At 42.4% G+C, this 22432-nt stretch overlaps 1 protein-coding gene across 1 annotated transcript in view; it reads left to right on the top strand.

The window, feature by feature from the left end:
- The window catches only part of CSMD2 (CUB and Sushi multiple domains 2), a 972087-nt gene that overhangs the window by 719889 nt on the left and 229766 nt on the right, over positions 1–22432 (top strand). The window contains exon 25 of the mRNA XM_007950414.1: positions 3881–4007. Within this exon, the coding sequence (XP_007948605.1) occupies positions 3881–4007 (127 nt within the window). The remainder of the gene's footprint in view (positions 1–3880; positions 4008–22432) is intronic.

The raw sequence follows: 22432 nt of genomic DNA on the forward strand, positions 1-22432 counted from the left end.
ATGGATAAGGGCTGTCATCTTTCCAGCTACCTCCTCTGTTTGTGAGGCCAGGCAAGCTTCCTGTCCACAACTTCTAGTTCTCCTTCTCACTTACACCCTAATTTCTTCCATTGGCCCATTCTACCTGGCATCTTTCAGTCAGGTTGTCACCCCTTTTTCCAACAGTACAATTGAGGAAGGACTTATAGCCAGTAAAGCTTTGAACAAAGGGTCTGGTCTCCTGGGAAGGCTTAATGATAAAGGACCCACTTCCCCTAGCCCTTCCTTTGTGGTCCTGTGTGAAGCTGTGGAGCCCTTAATATGCATGATGGGTTCTTTATAGCAACAGGTGAAGGTCAGTCTTCATCTGTGATCTTGATTCCATCTTCTGGTATTGCATAATCAATTATTCCTTCTCCTTAATAACTCTGTAGTAAGTCTCCTCCTCTTCATTTTCACTTATGCTGCCTTGGTTCAGACCCTCCTTGTAATTTATCTGGAAGGCAATAGCCTCATTTATTCATTTGATCACCCATCCATCCCTTTATTCAATAAGCACTTATTAAGCATCTATAATGAAGTTCATTAGAATTGGCTGGAGCAAGGGTGCAGGGTAGGGGGGACCAGAGAGGCCAGAGGGAGCCCCTCTGGAGGCTTAGTGGGCTCTATTGCTGAATTTGGTCTTCATTCCAGGAACAAAAGTTTCGAGAGAGCAGTGACATGGTCAGATTTGCATTTTAGAAAGATTCCTCTGGCAGCCCTGCTAACTCGACTGTGCCAGCCCAGAGATGATGAGAGCCTGAGCCAAGATACTAGCAATGGGAACAGAGTAGAGTCCTGTGTAAAAAAATGTCACAGATGTTCAGTGAGTGGGTCTTGGAAGAAGATCAGGTGTGGAGGAGGAAGGAGGAGAAGGCCAGGAGAAGTCACCTGTCTCAGGTGACCATCCCACTCTTGCTGCTCAACCAACTTGGTCAGCTCTTGCTCCTCCTTCAAGGTTCATTTGAAACCAGGTATCTTAGTTATCCAGTGCTACTAAAAGAATACCACAAGTGGATGGCTTTTAACAAACAGAAATTGATCTTCTCACAGTTTACGAGCTTAGAAATCCAAATTCAGGGTGTTGGCTCTAGAGGAAGGTTTTCTCTCTCTGCGGGAAGATCCTTGTCTCCTTTCAACACCTGTGGACCCAGAATTCCTGGGAGATCTCCATGTCTTGCATCAGTCTTCCCCTGGGTCCAGGAAGTTTCAGCACAGGGACCCTGGGTCCAAAGGATGCATGCTGCTCCCAGTTCTTTTTTGGTGATAGTCAAGTCTCTCTCTCTCTCTGCTGGCTTCTCTCTCCTTTTATCTCTTATAAGATAAAGGGTGTGACTCGAGCAAGGGCATGACTTCAGTAAGGTGAAGAGTGGTGACTTCAATAAGACAGTACTTAAAGGGTGCACCCTAATCCCAGTTTATAGGATTTACAACACAGGATGTCTACATTGTTATATAACTGCCAAATCACATCATCACGTAACTGCCAAACCACTGAGATTCATGGCCTAGCCAAGTTGACACATATTTTGGAGGACGTGATTCAACCCATGAAACCAGGATCCTCCTTGCCTCTCTATGCCCTGTGACAGGGGAAACTAGCCACTTTCCATGAATGTACCCCAGTCAGGGCATGTAGCACACACTGGGGCTGTGTCTTCCACTAGACTATAAGCTCGCCTAGAAGGACAGTGTCTTGTTTAGCTCTGAAACTGTCCTTCCTGGAATAAAGACCAAATTCTGCAGTAGAACCTATCAAGCCTCCAGAAGAGCTCCCTCTAGCCTCTCTGAGCCCCCACCTCTTCTCAGGCAACTGCTATATTGGGGAATGTAGATCTCTTTATTGTTTTCCCTGCTTGTAGTTTCACTCCTTTGTGGACCCCTTCAAACTGCTATAAGAGTGATCTTTCTAATGTGTAAAGGGGATCGATTCATTCACATGTATAAACACAACAATTATTCCCTGCAGCAGAGTAAATATGTAACAGCCAGGTGTGCAGTGCCCTGTAAGTTATGATGCTTGCCCAACTTTCTAGCCTTGTCTCCTGCACTCCCAATGTCACACCCCATCCTCCGGCTGTTTCACACCATGCTGCTTCACCCCTCCAGATATCTTGCACATGACTTAATTGGGTCTTGATGTTGGTGAATCTTTGGCACGGCTCCCTCCCTCCTGCCGTGTTATAGGTGGAGAGTCTTCTCCCTGTCTGAAGTGTTCTCTTTCTGCTGTCCTTCTCATGTCACTCCTGCCACTCAACAAACTTGGTCAACTCTTGCTCTTCATCCTAGATTCATTTGAAACCAGGGTTGTCCCTGATTCTCCTTGCCCTGTGATAAAGGAAACTGGCCATTTCCTTCTCTCTGCTGCCGCTTGCCATGAGCGTTCATCACTCAGGGCATGAGGCACACACGTGGGCTGTGTCCTCCACTAAACTATAAGCTCTTCCAGAGGAGAGATGGTGTCTTGGCTACTTCTGTACCCCGAGCACCTAGCACAGACCCCATTGCTGTCGAGGAGTACGTTCAAGGCCTGCACATTCCTCCCAGTGAGGCTTCAAAGTCTTTGGTCACTGAGTAGGCTGCTGGCCCCACACATAGTTCACACAGGGACCTTTTTTGAACAGCTTTATTGAGATATAATTCACATACCATATAGTTCAATATCTAAAGTATACAACGCAATGATTTCTTAGTGTATCCTTCACCACAGTCTAATTTTTTGATGTTTTGTGCTTGTAAAAGGAAACTCCCTACCCGTGAGCAGTCACCCCTCTCCCTCTCTCCTTCTCATCCCCAGCTCTGGCAACTGCTAATCTACTTTCCTTCACTTGAGATTTGCTATGGGCATTACATGTAAATGGGATCATGAAAGTATGTGGCCTTTTGTGTCTGGCTTCTTTCACATAGCATAATGTTTTCAGAGTTCATCCATGTTGTAGCGTCTAGTTGTTCATCCCTTTTTATAGCTGAATATGAATATACACATTTTGTTCATCCATTGGTGAGTTGACAGACATTTGAGTTATTTCTACTTTTTGTCTATTATGAATAATGTGGCTATGAACATTGATGTGCAACTTTTTCATTATTCTTGTGTAATATTTTCATTACTCTTGGGTATAGTCCTAAGAACCGAATTTCTGGGTCACATGGTAACCCTATATTTAACATTTTGATTAACTACTAAATTGTTTTCCATGGAAGCTGCACCATAATATATTCCCACCAGCAGTGTATGAGGGTTCCAATTTCTCCACATCCTTGCAAACATTTATTATTTTCTATTGTTGTTTATGTGTGTGTGTGTGTGTGTGTGTATGCCATCCTAATAGATTTGAAAGAGCTCTGATGGCATAGTGCCTAAGGCATTTGACTGCTAACCAGAAGGCTGGTGGTTCAAACCCACCATCCACTTCTCAGAAGGAAGACTGGGCAATCTACTTCCATAGAGATGCCACCTCAGAAACCCAAGGAGGGGTTGCTATGAGTCAAATCGACTCCACGGCAGTGAACTTTTGGTTTAGTAGATTTGAAGTGAAGTGCTATCTTATTGTGGCTTTGATTTGCATTTCCTTAATGACTAAAGATATTGAGTATCTTTTCATGTGCTGATCGGTCATTTGTATACTTCTCTTGGGTAAGTATCTATTCAAATCACTTGCCCATGTTTTAAAATTGGATTATTTGTCTTTTTATTGTTGAGTTATAGATGTTGTTTATATTTATGAATCTTTCTATTTGCTGTGCTCAATCACCTGGAATAAACAAGAGGGACTCAGGCCCACAGGCAAGAGGAGCCACCGAGTCATTGCTGGCAGCTCAGCCCACCCCAAGAAGCTCACTCTTTTGGAATTTCTTTCAGCTGAGTGTGGAGGGACAGTGAAAGGAGAGGTGTCGGGGCAGGTGCTGTCACCTGGGTATCCAGCTCCCTACGAACACAATCTCAACTGCATCTGGACCATCGATGCTGATGCTGGCTGCACCATTGGGTAAGTGTTAGGGCTGGCAAAGCCACAATTACCAGTTGTTCAGGGGAGCCATCACCAGCATTATCACCTGGCCATCCAGCTAGTCCCTGGACCTGCCTACATCACCTGGAGGTCCTTGTGGTCAACAGTGGTTGCTATGGCCCAGGTTTGTGCTGGGTCTTCTTGGAAACCTGGAAAGGATAGTCTCAGCTCACAGGACTGCTTCGAAGTTATGAAAACCCACCGATATAGATATCCCACTTACTTCAAGGTAGCTAGGGACATAGGCTTTAAGTCACACAGATCCCAGTTTGAATCCCAGCCATGGCATTTACTATTTGCAGGATTTGGCGCAAGTCCCTTAAGCTCTCTGACACTCCATATCTTCTTCGGTAAATTTAGCCGGTTATAGTACCAGCTTCCCAGGATTACCATGAAGCATATAAATGATATATTGCATGTAATATGCACAGCATAGTACTTGAGACATAGTAAATATTTAATAATAGTTGCTGTGGTTATTTCTCTAAGGTAGGACTCAGGTATATGATGAGTGGAACCAGGTAGTCCCTTAATAAACATGAAATGAACAATGAGTGAATCGAGAGCATTTGTTGCTGTTGCATGTTGTTTCAACTCATAGCAATCCTCTGTGCAACAGAATGAAACACTGCCAGGTCTGTGCCAGTCTCACTCACAGTCCTTGCTATGCTTGGGCCCACTGTCACAACCACTGTGTCAGTCCGTCTCATTGATGGTCTTTCTCTTTTTTTGCTGAGCTTCTATTTACCCAGCATGATATCCTTCTCCAGGGACTGGCCCCTCCTGATAACATGACCAACTGATGAGAGACAAAGTCCATCCTCGCTTCTAAGGGGCATTCTGGCTGTGCTTCTTCTAAGACAGTTTTCTTTATTTTTCTAGCAGTCTACAGTGTGTTCAGTATTCTTTGCCAACACCACAATTCAAATGCATCCATTCTTCTGTGATCTTCCTTATTCATTGTCCAGCTTACATGCATACGTGGCTATTAAAAATACCATGCCATTGGGAAGATGCACCTTAGTCTTCAAAGGAACATCTTTGCTCTTTAAAACTTTAAAGAGGTCTTTTGCAGTAGATTTTCCCAATGGAATACATCACTTGATTTATTGACTGCTGCTTCCACAGGCTTTGATTTTGGATCCAAGTAAGATGAAATCCCTGACAACTTCAATCTTTTCTCCATTTATTATGCTATTGCGTATTGGTCCAGTTGTGAAGATTTTTGTTTTCTTTGTATTGAGGTGTAATCTATACTGAAGGCTATAGTCTTTGATCTTCATCAGTAACTACTTCAAGTCTTCTTCACTCTCAGCAGGCAAGATTGTGTCTTCTGCACATCATAGGTTATTAATGCATCTTCCTCCAATCCAGATACTGTGTTCTTCATATAATCCAGTTTCTCAGATTATTTGCTCAGCATACAGATTGAATAAGTATGATGAAAGAATACAATCTTGACACACACACCCTTCCTGATTTTAAACCATGCAGTATACCCTTGTTCTGTTTGAACAGTGGCCTCTTGGTCTATGTACACATTCCTTATGAGCATAAATAAGTGTTCTAGAATTCCCATTCTTCTCAATGTTACCCATAATTTGTTATGGTATGCATATCAAATTGAATGTCTTTTCGTAGTCGGTAAAACACAGGTCAACAACTTTCTGATATTCTTTGCTTTCAGCCAAGATCCACTTGACGTTAGTAATGATATCCCTTATTCCAAAACCTCTTCTGACTCCTTCTTGGATTTCTTGCAGTTCTCCATCAATGTTCTGTTGCAACTATTTGTGAATTATTCTCAGCAAAATTTTACTTGCCTGTGATAGTAATGATATTGTTCAATAATTTCCACATTCTGTTGAATCACCTTTCTTTGAAATAGACACAAATACGGATCTCTTTCAGTCAGTTGCCCAGTTATCTTTCTTCCAAATTTCTTGGCATAAATGAATGAACACTTTCAGCATTGCATCTGTTTGTTTAAACATCTCTATGGATATTCCATCTATGCTTTTGGAACTTTGTTTTTCAACAATTTCTTCAGTGCAGCTTGTATTTCCTCCTACAGTACCATCAGTTCTTGATCATAAGCTACCTCTGAAATGGTTGAATGTCAGCCAATTCAAGAGCGAGCATAAGGGACTATTTTACTGTAATGGACACATGTACTAGTCAGGAGGAAGTTTTCCTGCTTTCCTGTCTTGGAGCATCGTTTAGTCATTCTCTATGTAGAGCTACCTGTTTGTTTAGCACATGGCAATGCCTGTGCAAGTCCTGGCATTATATCAATGAGTGAAGCCCAGTCACTATTCACAAAGACTAGAGGAGATATGCTTGTATGATAGAGCTTTGTACAGGACACAAGAGGAAGGGGAATGAGAAGACAGGACAGAAAGAGATGAGAGATGTTATTCTGGAAAAGGTGACACAGCTGTGTTCTGGACCATGGAGAGGGGTTGCTAGGTAGCCATGGAGGACGGTTGGAGGGGAAGAGCCTTCTAACACAGGAAGTGGAGCCATGTGGTCTGGCTCAGGGAGCCGGAAATGGTTTCATATGGTTGGAGCATCACTTGTTAATTGGTAGGTGGGAACGATGGAAGCCATGGGAGATGAAGCTGTTAATGCAGGCTATCACCAGAGCATGGAGTGCCTTGGGTGCTATGAGGCTGGATTTGTATATATCCTGGAATAGACAGGGTCTGGGAGTCCAGTGGAGAAGCTGTGTCCAGAGTCTGCGTGGGGGTGATGAGGCCTGAACCCAGGCATGGAGAGGGGTGGAGAATAGGCACAAATTCAGGAGACATTTAGAAGGTCTTACCAGCTGGACTCTCTCTCTTCCATAAATATGAAAATTGAGGTTTCTTTTGTCCCCCACTTTTTTTTGTTATGTAACATATAATAAGTAAAATATACAGAAAAGTTAAGTTGGAGGAGCACTATAATAAAGGCCTGTGTTCCTATCACCTAGATTCATCTGTTGTTAATATGTTGCCATATTTGCTTTGTTTCTTTTTTGTTTTTTTCCTTTTCTTTTTTTGCTGAATCATTTGAAAGTACATTGTAGACTTTGGTACTTCTTCCTGCATACCTTGCCATGCATCTTCTCTGTGACATAGTAACATTAGCATACCCAAAAAAGCAGCATTTCTCTGGGAGTTAAGATTTAAGACAAGGGCTGGAGGAGAGCAGAACAGTCTTATATCAGCTGACAGAGGGAGAGCTCAAGAAACAAGCGAAGGGCTTTCTGGTCTGGAGTGAGAACCTTTATGGGAATGGCAGGATGGAGGGGAGACACAAGGATCACTTCCCAGCCCCCAGGAGGAGAAGATCAAAACAAATAGAGGAAATATTCTTCCCACAGCAACATAGAAGGAGCGCGGTGGCACAGTGTTTAAGCACTCAGCTGCTAACCAAAGGGTCAGTGGTTTGAACTCACCAGACACTCCACAAGAAAAAGATGTGGCAATCTGCCTTTGTAAAGATTTTCAGTCTTGGAAACCCTGTGGGGCGGTTCTAGTCTGTCCTGTAGGGTTGCTGTGAGTTGGGATCAACAACATACCAATAAAAAGTCATGGGTTTGGAGGACTGGGAGGAGACAGGTTGAGTGTGTGTATGAGGACCCCAAGATGAGTAAAAGCCAGGAAAATATGGAGGTGGCATCAGTTCTCAGTCATGGAGGGCTTCCTGGAGCCAAACAAACAAACAAACACTGCCATCGAGTCGATTTGACTCATGAGACCCCTCCTTGGATTTCAGAGGCAGTATTGCTACGGAAGTAGATTGCCCCATCTTCCTTCCGAGGAGTGACTGGTGGATTTGAACCGCCAGCCTTCTGGTTAGCAGTCAAGTGCCTTAGGCACTATGCCACCAGGGCTCCCTCTTGGAGCCACAGCAACCTCAAAGGAGCTAATGCGAAGGAAGCAGAGTGAAGGCAGCCTTTCCTGCTCAGTTAGTGTCCCCATCCCAGCAGGCACGTGTATGTTACTCTTTCCGTCTCTCTTCTACTCCCCTCAGCATCCCTTCCTGTTCCTCCCTCCCTTCGTTCCCTTCCCTTCATGTTCCCCCGCCCTCAACACACACCCCACTTGAATAACCAGCAAACAAAATTCAGGGAATTAGTAATTAGATTGAATTAAGATGAACACAACAGCCACTTTGTCTTTGAGTCCTTATTCAGAGATTTAGTTGTTTCTCAAAATGGGAATATCTTTATAGTATTTTCTATTTAAAGATATACAAAATATACATTTATTCTTCTATAGATAGATATTAACATGTAATTTCTATATAAAAATATATATAATCTAAAATTATATACATAATGTTACTGTTAGCTCCCATCAAGTCAGTCCCTGACTTATGGCCACCCCATGTATTACAGAATAGAGCTATTCTGTAAAATTTTCTAGTTGGCACAATGGTTAAGCACTCAGCTGCTAACCGAAAGGTTGATGGTTCTAACCCACCCAGTGACTCCACAAGAGAAGGACCTGGCAATCTGTTCCCATGAAGATTATACCCTAGGAAACCCTAAAGAGCAGTTCTACTCATGCTTAGAAAAGTAGAGTCAGCCAAAAAGAGGAAGACCCTCAGTGAGATGGATTGACCCAGTGACTACATGATGAGCTCAGACATACCTGCCATTGTGAGGAGCCACAGAACCAGGCAACGTTTTGTTCTGTCACGTGGGGCCACTGTAATTCAGAACCGACTCAACAACACCTAACAACAACAACAACAACAAATCTTTACAGAAGCAGATCACCAGGCTTTGCTTCCACAGAGCCACTAGGTGGGCTCAGATCACCAACCTTTGGGCTAGCAGCCAGTCGAAAATCACTTGGTCCACCCAAACTTCTTATGTGTATAATGTTATTGTTAGTTGCCATGAAGTTGATTCTGACTTAATAACCAAACTCACTGGCATCGAGTCTGTTCTGACTCATAGTGACCCCCATTGGGTTTCCAGGGCTATAACTCTCTATGGGAACAGACTGTCTCTTTTCTTCCTCGGAGCAGCTGGTGGGTTCAAACCACCAACCTTTTGGTTAATAGCCACATTCCTTAACCACTATTACCACCAGCACTCCTTTCTGACTTAATAGTCATTTTTTAAAAATTCAAAATGCAGACAGTATAGAAATGTATAAGGCAGAAATCAAGTCTTCATAATCTTATTCTGTTCTCTCCCACACCTCCCACATCCCACATAATATGACCATTGTCATCAGTCTGTTCTACTTACTCTTTTTGATTATTTTTATGCCAATATATACATAAAACAAATGCAATAAGCATGGTTTCTGAAATAAGATCATTTCTATGCACCTATGCATGGCTCAGGAACTTGCTTTTTGTTTTACCACTTAATCATATATCATCTCCTTATTATGTCAATATGCATAGATCTACCTCATCCTGTTTAAAGCCTACAGAGAATTCTGTTGTGTGCACAAACATAATTTATTTAATGACTCCTTTATTGATAAAGTGAATATTTTCAGTTTTTTGCTACATGAGTGAACATGAGTCTTTGAACAGTCTTCCAATTATTTCCTTAAGATATACTCCTAGAAGGAAAATTTTGATACCTGACCTCAGATTTCCCTCTACATATTTCGTCAGCTTACGTGTCTACCGAAAGTCCATGGGAAGGCCTGATTCCCCACCCAGCACCACTAGATGCTATCAATCCCTTAATATATACCAGTTTGATGGGCAAAATTATTTGCTCGTCTTTACTGCTTCAATTTCTTGATGTATTTTTCTTCTGGGGAATTTGTCTTTTTCACATATTCTACTGTGTTAGTTTCTAAGTAGGTCTGTAATTTCAGCTTAGAGTTCTTTTTAATCCAAGAGTGTTTAAGAATTTTCTAAAAAACTTACTAAATGGTTATATTTTTTGGATTATCTTTTTATTATTATTATTGCCTGTGCATGTTTTGCTTCCTGAATGGTTCTTGTTCTGTTTATGCTTTGTGGATATTTGAAGAAAATGAAATGAGTTCAGGGTTCTCTCTAAGTTTCTATTGCATCAAAATGTTATTACTCTTTCTTTCAAGGAAATGTATTATGCTTCTTTATCGTATTCTTTTATTTTGAGCTCTTCCCATTGTTAGCTGATTTGATCAGTTTGGCTTTGTTTTTCATCTAGTGATTTGGAAATTCTATACCCTGTTTCATTTCACCAGTGAGTTGTTTCATTTGTTCAGTTTTCAGCAGTATTTATCCTGTTATTTACTACCTCTATATTTTGGAAATCTTGTTTTTGTTTTATTACAAGCAAGCTGTGTTTTTGTTTTCAGCATGGTCCTGACAGCTTACTTTTGTTTTTATCCACACATTATTATCTGAAATCTCTCTGAGAAAACTACTTAAGTTGTGTTTTACAATGTCTCGTTTTTCTCTGCATCAGCTGCATTTTGCAATTGGGCCATTTGGTCTGATTTTTCAGCTGGATGCCTTTTGAAGAGTTAATTATCTTTATGTCCCAGGAGTTTTGTTATTCATTCTTTCATTCTGTATCAAATCGTAGCTGAGAGCGGGACTCTGGTACCTGATTCCCTGACACTATTATCCCTGCCACTACATAGCTTAGATAAGTTCTTTAAACTCTGTGTGCCTCAGTTTTTTCATCTATAAAATGGTGATTAAAAATAATACTTATCACATAGGTTGCTTTGAGGATTAAATGAGTTAACCTATATAAAACACTTGAAACACTGGTTGGCAAATAGTTTCCAAATGATGAAGATTCACACCAGGAGTTGAGTAGGTAATTCCTCCCTTTCCCCAGTGAGGCATCCCGTAAGCACAGAAGGTTATAGGTCACCATTTAAGTGTCACAGGTGTGGGCACTATGCTGTGGGCGGGAGCAGGTGTCAGGCAGTGTTTCCTTGGGTGTGTCAGATGGAAGAGCACCCGGGATACCCAACAAGGCAAACTGTTCCACGGTGCATAGACAGGAGACTTGCAGGTGCCTCTCATGACCTGCCCCAGCTGCAGCCAAGCATTAAAGATGGCCACAGGGATCCATGGTCAGGCTTTACCACAGTGAGCTGGGCAAGGAGAGTTCTTTTCCAGGAGGACTCAAGAGGGGCAGTGAGTGGCTGCAGGGATCTGTGGTCAGATTCACCCCTACAGGTAGTCCAAGCAGGAAAGTGGACCCTTCCTGGGTATGCCTCACAAGGTGGCCTGGTGGGTGGGCCCTTCTCTTGAACACAGACAGCATCTACAGCACTTTCTCTCTCACTGCCATCCAGTTGGCTCCAACTCATAACAACCCCTCCTTGGGTCTATGTAGAGATACTGCCCAATCTCCTTCTGAGGACTGGCTGGCAGATTTGAACTGCTAGCCTTCTGGTTAACAGTCAGATGCCTTAGACACTATGCCACCAGAGCCCCCAGTGTGCAGCACTAGACAGGTGTTTTCCATGAGTGCCAAGCATGGGGCAGGTTAGCTCATGGACCTCCTCTGAGCTTGGTAGCTGATGGCAGGAGTGTGAGCTCCTACCTGTATCATAAACACAGAGAACATGGACATTTCTGGTATATAAGTGGGACCTCTTTTCAGTTCCCAATATTGGATCAGAGTTTTACTTTTTATAATGAATGAATCAGCTCAGGCAAAAAAAAATGGAGAAGAGAGAGGAACAAAACCTTTTGCCCTGATCCCCTCTCTACCTTTCATTTATCAAGTATCTACAGTATCTCAGATTCTGAATTGGTTATTATTGTCACCATTTTGTAGATGAGATCATCGAGGTCCAGAAAGGCTAAATGCCTGAGGTCTCACTGTTAACCTAATCATGTCGGTTTTAAACCTGTTCTCTCTGGCTGTAGTCTTTACTCTCCAGTCTGCCACTCTGGCTCTGTTTTAGCTCCACTTGACAAAATATTCACTGAACACTTTCTCTGTGCCAGAGACTGTATGAGGCTGTGCAGTGGGAGGAACAAAGAGCAGACTAGGCTGGTCTTATCTTCTAGCGGCTTACATTCTAGTGGGAAAATAGTCAAACAAACAGGTACCTCTAAGACAAGGTAAATGATATAAGCATAAGCCAGGGCCAGTAACGGGGAACGGAGAGAGAAGTTCTGCCTAGATGTGCAGAGGCGAACATTCCAACTGAACGATGGAGGTGCAAAGACATGAACACAGGAGAAAATATAGGGTCTCTCTACTAAAGAGTACTCGTTTGTTGTGGCTGGAGGCTACATGTGGGAGAGAAAAGGATGTGTGAATAAAGAGGAGGCATCTCTGGAGAACCCTGAATGCCAAGATGTAAACTTTGAGTGGATTTCTCAATATAAAAAGGAACCTTTGGAATATTTTGAAGACAATCATGAAATTTAGTTCAATTCAAAAACTTGGAGCACTTTGCTAGGGCCTGAGAATATAAAGATAAATAAGACTTAGTTCTTGCCCTTGAAGGTCTCAGTCTTATAAATCATATCAGTTGTAATGGAAATAGAAAAAGCTGACTAGTGCTGGCTTCAACAGATGGGAGGTCATTTTTCTTCTGGAACAAGAAGTCTGAAGGTACCATCCAGACCTGGTACAGCTGCTCAGGATACCATTAACCTCTTTTCTTGCTCTGCTATCTTTAGGCTGTCAACCTCATAGTTACAGAGTAGACTGCTGTAGTTCCAGGCATTGCATCTGCATTCCCAGCTAAAAGAAGAGAGAAGAGGAAAGGACATGGAGCTTTCTTCTAGTGAGGCTTTGTGTATTTATTTGGAAAGAACCACCTCCCCAGAGAGATCATCCTACATCTCATTAGTTATACATGCCATCACTGGCTGAGGGAAGGAGGGAGATTAATTGTGTTTTGCTTTTATGCCTCAGAAGTAGAGATAAATGGGAAACTTGGGGTTTGAAAATGGACTATGAATTAGCCAAATGACAGTGTCGGCTACCAACTCTAATATAATGTGATAAATGCTATCATAGACATATATGTATATAACACAATAGAAAATTATCTGTGATACTTCATAGTTCCAAGTGCTAGTCACAGAAAGGATGTGTTATTCCAGTTGCACTTTAAGGAATATTAGGAGTTCATCATACAGGCAAGTCAGGATCTTCTACGTATGTAAAAGAGGAAAGTATCAATGTTCATGGCTCATTGTCTGGTGTGATGGGTGATCATGGTATCTCCATTTCAGGAAGATCCGGGACAGTAGTGCACAGGATAAACTGGAGTGGGGAGAGGCTGGGAAGCCAGGAAGAAGTCTGTTGTCACTGTGTGAGGATCTTGGTTACATTCAGAAGAACTAGGTTTTACTTCTTGTTTGCAAATTTGGTTGAAGTTGAGATGGCTGGCTGCAGGGAGGAGAGGGAGAAAAGACACCTTTCCAGGTGTGCTTTTCCTGAAGTGCTCCAGGATCCATGGAGGGTAGAGAACTTCCTGTTCAAGGACTCTCTGATTGCTGCTTCTAACACCCATTTAGCCATAGAGCTCGTACTTGGCTAATAGTCCAAGTTTGTTGATTTTGTAACTGTAGAGATGCTTTCCAATGATTAATGCAGAGAGCAAGCTAGAAATGTCAACCTTAGCTATCGGTCATGAAGCAGTAGGATTACCGAGAGGGGGAGCCATGGTTTTGATTAACAAGAATCCCTATCCTTTGGAGCTTGTCTTCCTGGGAGGATGCTGGTCTAAAGAGAACATCTGACTGTGCCCAAAGTCCAGATTGCCCCACTGCAGTTTCAGACCAGCCATAGGGCAGCAACTCCCCACTGTGGTAAGTGTTGCTTTCCTGTAACCAGCAAGTGGGCAGCTGGCCCAGAAGAGGCAGAAGGCACCAGAAGTGAAACTTCTGTTCTCAGCTCTTGCCAGGAATTCTGGCTGCAGGTTTAGCAGCTTCCAGAAGATTTATTTTTGAGCAGTGAGAATGAGTTAAACATTAAACAGAAAAAGCCCATGTAAATGCACTGCAAGAACTGACCTTCTGAAGGAATTGAGCAGTTCAACACATACACAGTGGGGTATTCCTTTGTCAGATTTAAGGTTTCAACAGCTCAGAGAGTAGCCAAAGAAGTGCTCGGAAGTTTTTTGAAGGAAAGGCTGTAGATAACCCAAAAGGTATAAATGTAGCATGATAGCTTCCAGAGTGGTGGTGCTCTCTGGCTATTAAAATGCTCATGTATCACCTCTAGAAAAAAGAAACACAGACTATTTCAAATTATCCAAGAATAATAATCCAGCCGAGAGACACTGGGTAGTTGAATTGGCCAAAATAAATCAATTTGACTGCCAGTGTACCATCCCAGAGATGAATTCCAACATCTCTTAGGAGGAGAATGAAGAGTTCAGCCAAAGTAATGCTCAGACTTTGTTAGTGGGGCACACTGGTCCAGGATAGATCTCTCCTGTTTAAAATACAGGCAGGAAAGCAAAATAAAGCATGTGATACCACTGACAACACGCTATTCATAAAAGAGGAGGACCATTTCCCAGAAAACAGGAAAAACCATAAATGCAGGTACATGTGTCCTTGTAAGAGGGATCCAGAAGGAAATTTTATACACACAGAGGAGAAGATGATGTGAAGACGGAGGCAGGAATTGGAGGGCTGTGACCTCAAGGCAAAGAATGCCACTGGCAGTCATCAGAAGCTGGAGGACACAAGGAACAGCTTCTCCCCTAAATCCTTCAGTGGGAGCACGGCCCTGCTGACCCCTTGATTTTGGCCCAGAGAGGGGACAATTTTAAATGGATGTTTATATCCTTTGAATTTTAAATGGAGGATGAGATGGGGAGGGAAGAGCTCCTGTGATAAAAAGGTCAAGACACAGACAAGTAAAGAATGCAAGGAAACAGAATACACAATACAATTAAAATCCAAAATAGCAGTATTTGCTTTGTGGGAAATAAAAATCACTGAAAAAAGAGAAAAGCTAGAGAATCATAGTAATGGATTAAATTATATGCCCCCAAAACCTGTCTTGGAATCTAGCAACCTCTATACCTATGGATGAAATCCTGTTTGTAAGAGGGGTTTCTTTGTTATGTTAATTGGATCCCTGGGCGGTACAAACTGTTACCATTCTTGGCTGTTAATTGAAAGTTTGGAAGTTTGAGTCCACCCAGAGGCAACTTGACAGAAAGGCCTAGAGATCTACTCCCAAAGAATCAGCCATTGGAAACCCTACAGAACAAGCTCTACTCTGACACACAGGGGGTCACCATGAGTCAGAGTCAACTCCATGGTAACTGGTGCTGCTGCTGCTGGTGGTGGGGTTAAGTTAATTAAATCACACCCAGGTAGGGTGGGTTCTAAAGCTCATCACTTCTGAATTGAAAAAAAGAGTAGATTGGACACAGAGCACACACACAGGGGAAGACAGATGCCACATAAGGATCATCCACGAGCCAAGGAACCCCCAGGGCTATGGATGAGGAAGGAATCAACAATGCTGAAGCCTTGATTTAGTCTTTTACCCTCCAGAACTGTGAGAAAATTTATTTTGTTCTGTTCTTGAAGGCCATCCACTTGTGGTATTTCTGTTATGGCAGCACTAGGTAACTAAGACACAAGCTAGAGAATAAGCCCAAGACTGCAGAGGAAAATACAAAGGTACAGAAGGAGTAATGGGATCCTTGGGTGGTGCAAACAGGCACTCAACCACCAACTGCAAGGTTGAAGGTTCAAACCCATCCAGGGGTACCTTGGAAGACAGAACCAGTGTTCTGCTTCCAAAAGTTCACAGCCTTGGAAAACCCTATGGAGCACCATTCTACTCTGCACATATTGGGCCGCCATGAGTCAGAATCAATCCCACGGCAAGTAGCAACACAGAAGTAATGAAGGACAAGTTGTCCAGCATGGAGGACAGAGTACTAACCCAGTCAGCATGGGTAAGGACAAGCTGTGAGCAAATGAAACAGAAGGAATAATAAAATACAAAATGTTATAAAACTCTCCTGAGAAGGAGTTGGGGGTTAAAGGGGTAGAATGACCAGTTCTAAAACTTCCTCTGTAAATTGAAAGGACTCGTTGAGTTCCAGGCAAAGTGAATCAAATACAGTTTGAGGAAAAAAATGTCACAGTTCCAAGAATAATAAAAAGAACCTTTACAAGCATTTGGCAAAACATATTTGCATAGGCAAGCACTCAGTCAGCACTCACCAAATGCAAGGTCATTTATAAAAGAATAACAACCACCACTAATCCAACCACCAAAAGATTTTGTTTCTATAATACCAAAGGCCAAATTCAGTGGATTATCATGCCAAAGAATCCTTGATGCAGCCAGGATTTAATTCACTTCCAAAAGTAACAGAAGATTATTCTCAGATCGGCCCAACAGCTGCAGAAAATCACCACTCATAAGCTTCCTAAGGAATCGGCAAAGACGTTGTAGCAGGCTGAACAATGCTTCCAAATATCTTAGCTCCTAATCCCTAAAATCTGTAAATGTTACTTTATTTGGGAAAAGAGTCTCTGCAAATGTGATCGAGTTAAGGATCTTGAGATGGAGAGATTATCCTGGATTGTCACAGTTGACTTTTTTTTATTTTATTGTGATTTGGGTGAATGTTTACAGAGCAAATTCATTTTCCATATAGCAGTTCATACACATTTTGTCCCATGACATTGACTGCAATTCCTCACAATGTAATAGCTCTCTTCCCACTTCCTCCCTATAGTTACTCTTCCCTGTGTCCTTCTGTCCCATGCACTCCCGCCTCACCCCCAGCAGTCTCCCTGTGCAAACAGTGCCCTTCTTCTCTCCCATGATTGATCGCTCCAAGTAGTTCATCTGCTTGATGTAAATGTTCACCCCATATGCCTGTCTGTTATTTGGCTGGAAGCCACAGGAGTGAGTTCAGTTCCAGACCTAAAAGTCATGGTAGACTTTAAATGTAGTCACATGTATCCCTTTAAGAGGGAGCCAGAGAGAGATTTTGTACACACACAGGGGAAGGTAATTTCACAATGGAGGCAGAGATTGGTGATCACCACCAGGGCTTTCTTCTGAGGTGCCCCTGAGTAGCCTCAAACTGCTAACCTTTCCATTAGTAGCCAAGCTCATTAACTGTTTCCACCAGCCAGGGAGTTTGAACTACTGACCTTCTGGTTAACAGCCAAATACCTAACCACTGCAGTACCAGAGCTCCTTAGGGGAGAGTAAAATGTTTCTACATTTTCTGTCTTACATACAGGGGAATTAAATGGTATATCATTTTTCTTAAATTTGAAAATTAGAGAAAATGCAAACTTAGTATTTTTGAAAATACATAAAAGTAACAGCTAGTAGAATTAAAAACTAATTAAAATTAGTATAGAAGCTGGACTGTATGAAGAAGAACATGGCATTAGGATTGAATGAAGAATCATTAACAACCTGCAATACACTGATGGCACGACTTTGCTTGCTGAAAGTGAGGATGACTTGAAGTACTTACTGATGAAGATTGAAGAATACAGTCTGCAGTATGGATTACATCTCAATAGAAAGAAAACAAAAATCCTCGCAACTGGACCTATAAACAGCATCACGATAAATGGAGAAAAGATTGAATTTATCAAAGACTTCACATTGCTTGGTTCTAGAATCGACACCAACGGAAGCAGCAGTCAGGACATCAGACGACGTATAGCACTGGGCAAATTGGCTGCAAAGGACCTCTTTCAAGTGCTGAAGAGCAAAGATGTCTCCTTGAGGACTAAGGTGCACTTGAAACAAGCCATGGTATTTTCAATCACCTTATATGCACGTGAGAGCTGGACAGTGAAGAACTGACGCTTTTGAGTTGTGGTGCTGGCGAAGAATACTGAGAGTACCGTGGACTGCTAAAAGATCTAACAGGTCTGTCCTGGAGGAAGTGCAGCCAGAATGCGCCTTGGAGGCGAGAATGGCCACACTTCGTCTCATATACTTTGGTCATGTTGTCAGAAGGGACCATTCCCTGGAGAAGGATGTCATACTTGGTAAGGGGGAGGTTTGACGAAAGAGAGGAAGGCCCTCAACAAGATGGATTGACATGGTGGCAGCAGCGATGGGCTCAAGTATAGCAAGAATCATGGAGCTGCCTCAGGACCGGGCGGTGTTTCATTCTGCTATGCATAGGGTCACTAAGCGTCGGAGAAGACTCAATGGCACCTAACAACAACAACAAAATTAGTATGCTTTGCAAATCACTGAAGAAAGTTTGTAAACTAAGAGAAAACGTGAAGAATGCAGCAAGAAAATACAAACAAAAGACATAAGAAAGGATGATGAAATAAGTTTGTATTAGTCAGCAGTGGCTAACTGTACAATAAGTAACCTCCCTATCTCAGTGGTTGACATGATAAAGGTTAATTTCTCACTCTTTTCACAGTCTGATACTTACCTACAGTAGGGAACAAGGCCCTGTCATGTGAGTGGGAGCAGAGATGGGGCGGTGCCTATTTCACAAAGTAATTCAAGGCTTCAGGCTCCTTCCATGTGGTGGCATATTGCCTAAGGGAGCTCTAGTGGTGTAGTGCCTAAGGCATTTGACTGCTAACCAGAAGGCTGGCAGTTCAAACCCACCAGCCACTCCTTGGAAGGAAAGTTGGGCAATCTACTTTCATAGTGATACCCCCTCGGAAACCCAAGAAGGGGTCACTATGAGTCAGATCCGACTTGACGGCAGTGAGTTAGTCCTCCAGTGAATTCTCCACATCTGGCCAGCTGATGGGGGAAGATAGAAAGATTGGAACAAATATTTTAGGAGCCAAGCCTTCTTCCCATGTACCAATGACCAGAACACATTTCACAGTTCCACCTAATTCTGGTTTGTGACTAGCCGAATAGTAAAGAAGAACTGGTGAACATAGATCTTTGTCTCTGCCAGAAAGAGTAAACATATCAGTTCTGATAATAGATATAAATTCTCTTTTGTCTGGCCATCCAGACTGTGTGATAGAAGGGATGGAAGAGTTAAAGACGAGAAGTAGACCTGGAGAAGGCTAAGGTTACAGGAGTTCAGGATGGGCAGGGAGTGAGAGAGTCTATGGATGTGGGATCCAGAACAAAAAAGAGCTATAGTCTGAGGCCTGGTTGAAGGATGAACAAAGAGCCAGAGTCAAGTTGAGGAGCAGAGGGCAGAAATCAGGTGCTGAACAAAGGATCTGTGAAAGAAGCAGGCAGAATGGCATGCAGGGAAATCCAGAGAGAGGCCTGGGATGACAGTGCACAGGAAAAGGATGCCTCTGTTACACGTGGAACAACTACTAGCCGACCTGTGGGGAAAGAGGGAGTTGTAAGGCACCATGAGCTGATGTCCAAATGCTAAAGTTCCATATTGCAAGACAACGGTTCTCAGATTGGGTAAAAACAAACTCACTGCCATTGAGTAGAATCCGACTCACACCAACCCCTCCTTGGGTGTCCAAGGTGGTATCTCTATGGAAGTAGATTGCCAAGTCTTCCTTCCGAGGAGTGGCTGGTGGGTTTGACCCACTAGCCTTCTGGTTAGCAGTCAAATGCCTTAGGCACTATGCCAGATTGGTAAAAGGGGGCAGGGGGAGGGAAATGCTGCTAAGCATAATATCAAAATATTAAAAATAACAAGGTTGAGCAAAGTAATGAAGTAATATTGTGAGAACAAATGTAAATAAAAAGCAGAGATCACAATTTTACTTTGCTAAAAAAAAAAAAAAAAGATAAAACTTAAGATAAAAAAAGTCCATAAACATGGAGGAGATTGTTTCAGATGATAAAAATGCATAATCCACAATAATGCTAAGAGTCATGATTCTTAAGTGCCCAGTAAGCTAAAGATAAAACATAAAAAGCAAAAATTGTTGGAAATATAATGAGTATTTGACAAATTACTTCGAGAAACTTTCAGAATCTCTCAGTATAGTAGAAAAGAAATAGAATAAAATGAATGGTTTAGGTAGTCCTGCCATTTGTGAACTTTATAGTATGCATCATGCTCAGTGGTAGGCGGTTTTTATGTGATTTCATTTACAGTAATCCTCTTAGTGACACTGCCAGAGGATGTTCTTGCTGCCATGTTACAAAGGAATAAACTGAGGTTCTGCAAGATCAAATAACTTGGTCAAGGTCACCTATGGCAGAACCAATATTTGAACCCAGGTCTTTGACTCCACAGCCACTGTTTTTTCTATATTATTATATAGACTCTTTAGAGGGCAGTGTTGGTTCAGTGGTGAAATTCTTGCCTTCCATGCAAGAGACCCTGATTCACTTCCTGGCCAAAGCACCTCATACACGGCCACCACCTGTCTTTCAGTAGAAGCTTGCATATTGCTATGCTGCTGAACAGGTTTCAGCAGAACTTCCAGAATAACACAAGCATAGGAAGAAAGGCCTGACAATCTACTTCCAAAAACAGCATCCAATGAAAACAATCTTCTGATCCCCTTATGCATGGGGTCACCACGAGTCAAGGGCCAACTTGACAACAGCTAACAACACATAGCCTCTTTAGGTAGCAGGAGTTTTTTATTTTATGGAGAACATGTCTTCCAAGAAGGATAAAAATAAATCTGCCCTTCACAGAATCCCTGACATCTATAGAACAGACTCTATCTAATGACAGGGAATGACAGAGCCTCCAGTTACACAGTGATGATGAAGGTAGGCAAGTGGCCCAAGGTCACCCCTGCAAGTCAGAGTGCAACACAGGGCAGTAGCCTCAGCCATGTGTTTGCTGCACTGCTCCAACCTCCCAGAACACCACTGACCACCCTAGCCTGTTGTTCAGCTTTGTTGCTAACCAGAAACCCAGTTGTATTCTTTGGATTTTGAAAATAACAAAAGAATCTTTTTTTCTATCGAATACCAGCTGGCCCCAGGAGAAAAGTTCTCCTAATTTTGCTCTAAACACCAATGCTTCCTTTGGGCTCTGTACTGTTTTCTCAGTTTTTGCTCTTTGGACAGCATGATACTTTCATTATTATTGTCTGCTATTATGATCATGGTCTAATTGTTGATTTGCAGCCCAGGTGGCTCAGAGGGGGGCATTTCATAAAACAAGCATGATTTTCTTGTTGTCACTTCCAGTGTCGCTGAGGATAATGTTGGCTGCATTCTCATCTGGGGACAGGAGTGATTTCTGACCCCATTTCCCCTGCAGCAGCTGTTTGTTGGCATGCCACATTGCCCTGATGCAGCAGTCTGCTGTGATGACTCGGGTTCATGCAGCAGCCATTGTGCTCATGCAGTGGCAATGGTTGCTGGGGCACCAGAAGACCTCTTTCGATTCTGGGACCCCAGTCAGAAGGCAGGTGAAATTGATATGGCAAATAATGCATACCCAGATTGTTCCATAACACTGGTTACAATTCCCACGGTGTGTAAACACTCTCCACCCTTGGTTCCCTCTTCCATTTGTCCAGTTTGCCTGCCCCTTCCTGCCTTCTCATCTTTATTTTTGGGCAGATGTTGCCTTTTTGGTCTTGTGTGGTTGGTTGCTCTGAAGAATGCATTCCTCACGGGTAGTGGTATTTATTTAGTGGGCCAGTATATTGTTTGGTTGAGGAGTGGGGTGGCATCAGTTCCAAGTTGGAAGGATGACTTGGGACAGTACTCTTGTGGCTTCCTCCAGACCAGTAGGTCTGGTTCTTTTTTTTATGAATTTGGATTTTGTTCTACTTTTTTCTCCCATTCTGGTCAAGACCTTCTATTGTGTCTCTATGAACACATTAAACTTTTAAAAAGCAAATATGTCACTTTAATGATTAAGCTTGCCTGACCCAAATCATGGCCTTTTCAGTCACCTTATATGCATGAGAAAGCTGAACAATGAAAAAGACAGAATTGATGCACTCCAGCTGTGGTGCTGATGAAGAATATTGAATATACTGTGGACTGACAAGAGGAAAGACAAAGCAGTCTTAGAAGAAATACAATCAGAGTGCTTCTTAGAAGTTAAGATGGTGAGACTTCAGATCCCTTACTTTGGACATGTCATCAAGAAAGACTAATTGCTAGAAAATGATGTAATGGTTGGCAAGCTAGAGGATCAGTGAAAAATGAAAGAAACCTCCATGAAATGGACTAATACACTTGCCAAAACCATGGACTCACACTTACCAGTGATCATGAGATAGCACAGGATTGGCCAGTGTTTCATTCTGATGTACATAAGGTCTCTATGAGTCAAAGCCAATTCAGCAACACTTACCAAAAACAACACATCATATACATTGTTGGGGGAAGTTGTTTTGTACATAAATACATTTTACAAGTAATTGTAATTTACTACTTTAAGTAGAAAAAAAAAAAGAAGAGAAAACAATATATCAAGGCACTATGGATTTTTTTCCCCTTTGCTAGTTTTCACACTCCAGTGTGCAACAAATACAGATAAACCAACCATAAATGGTGAGTGCTGAGGTGGGCAGTATCCCCAAAAGGCCCAATGTATTCTGGTTTTCTTTGAGTTGTT

Source organism: Orycteropus afer, unplaced genomic scaffold (assembly GCF_000298275.1).
Source record: "Orycteropus afer afer isolate SDZICR_OR568_19922 unplaced genomic scaffold, OryAfe1.0 scaffold00272, whole genome shotgun sequence".
Taxonomy (NCBI): Eukaryota; Metazoa; Chordata; class Mammalia; order Tubulidentata; family Orycteropodidae; genus Orycteropus; species Orycteropus afer.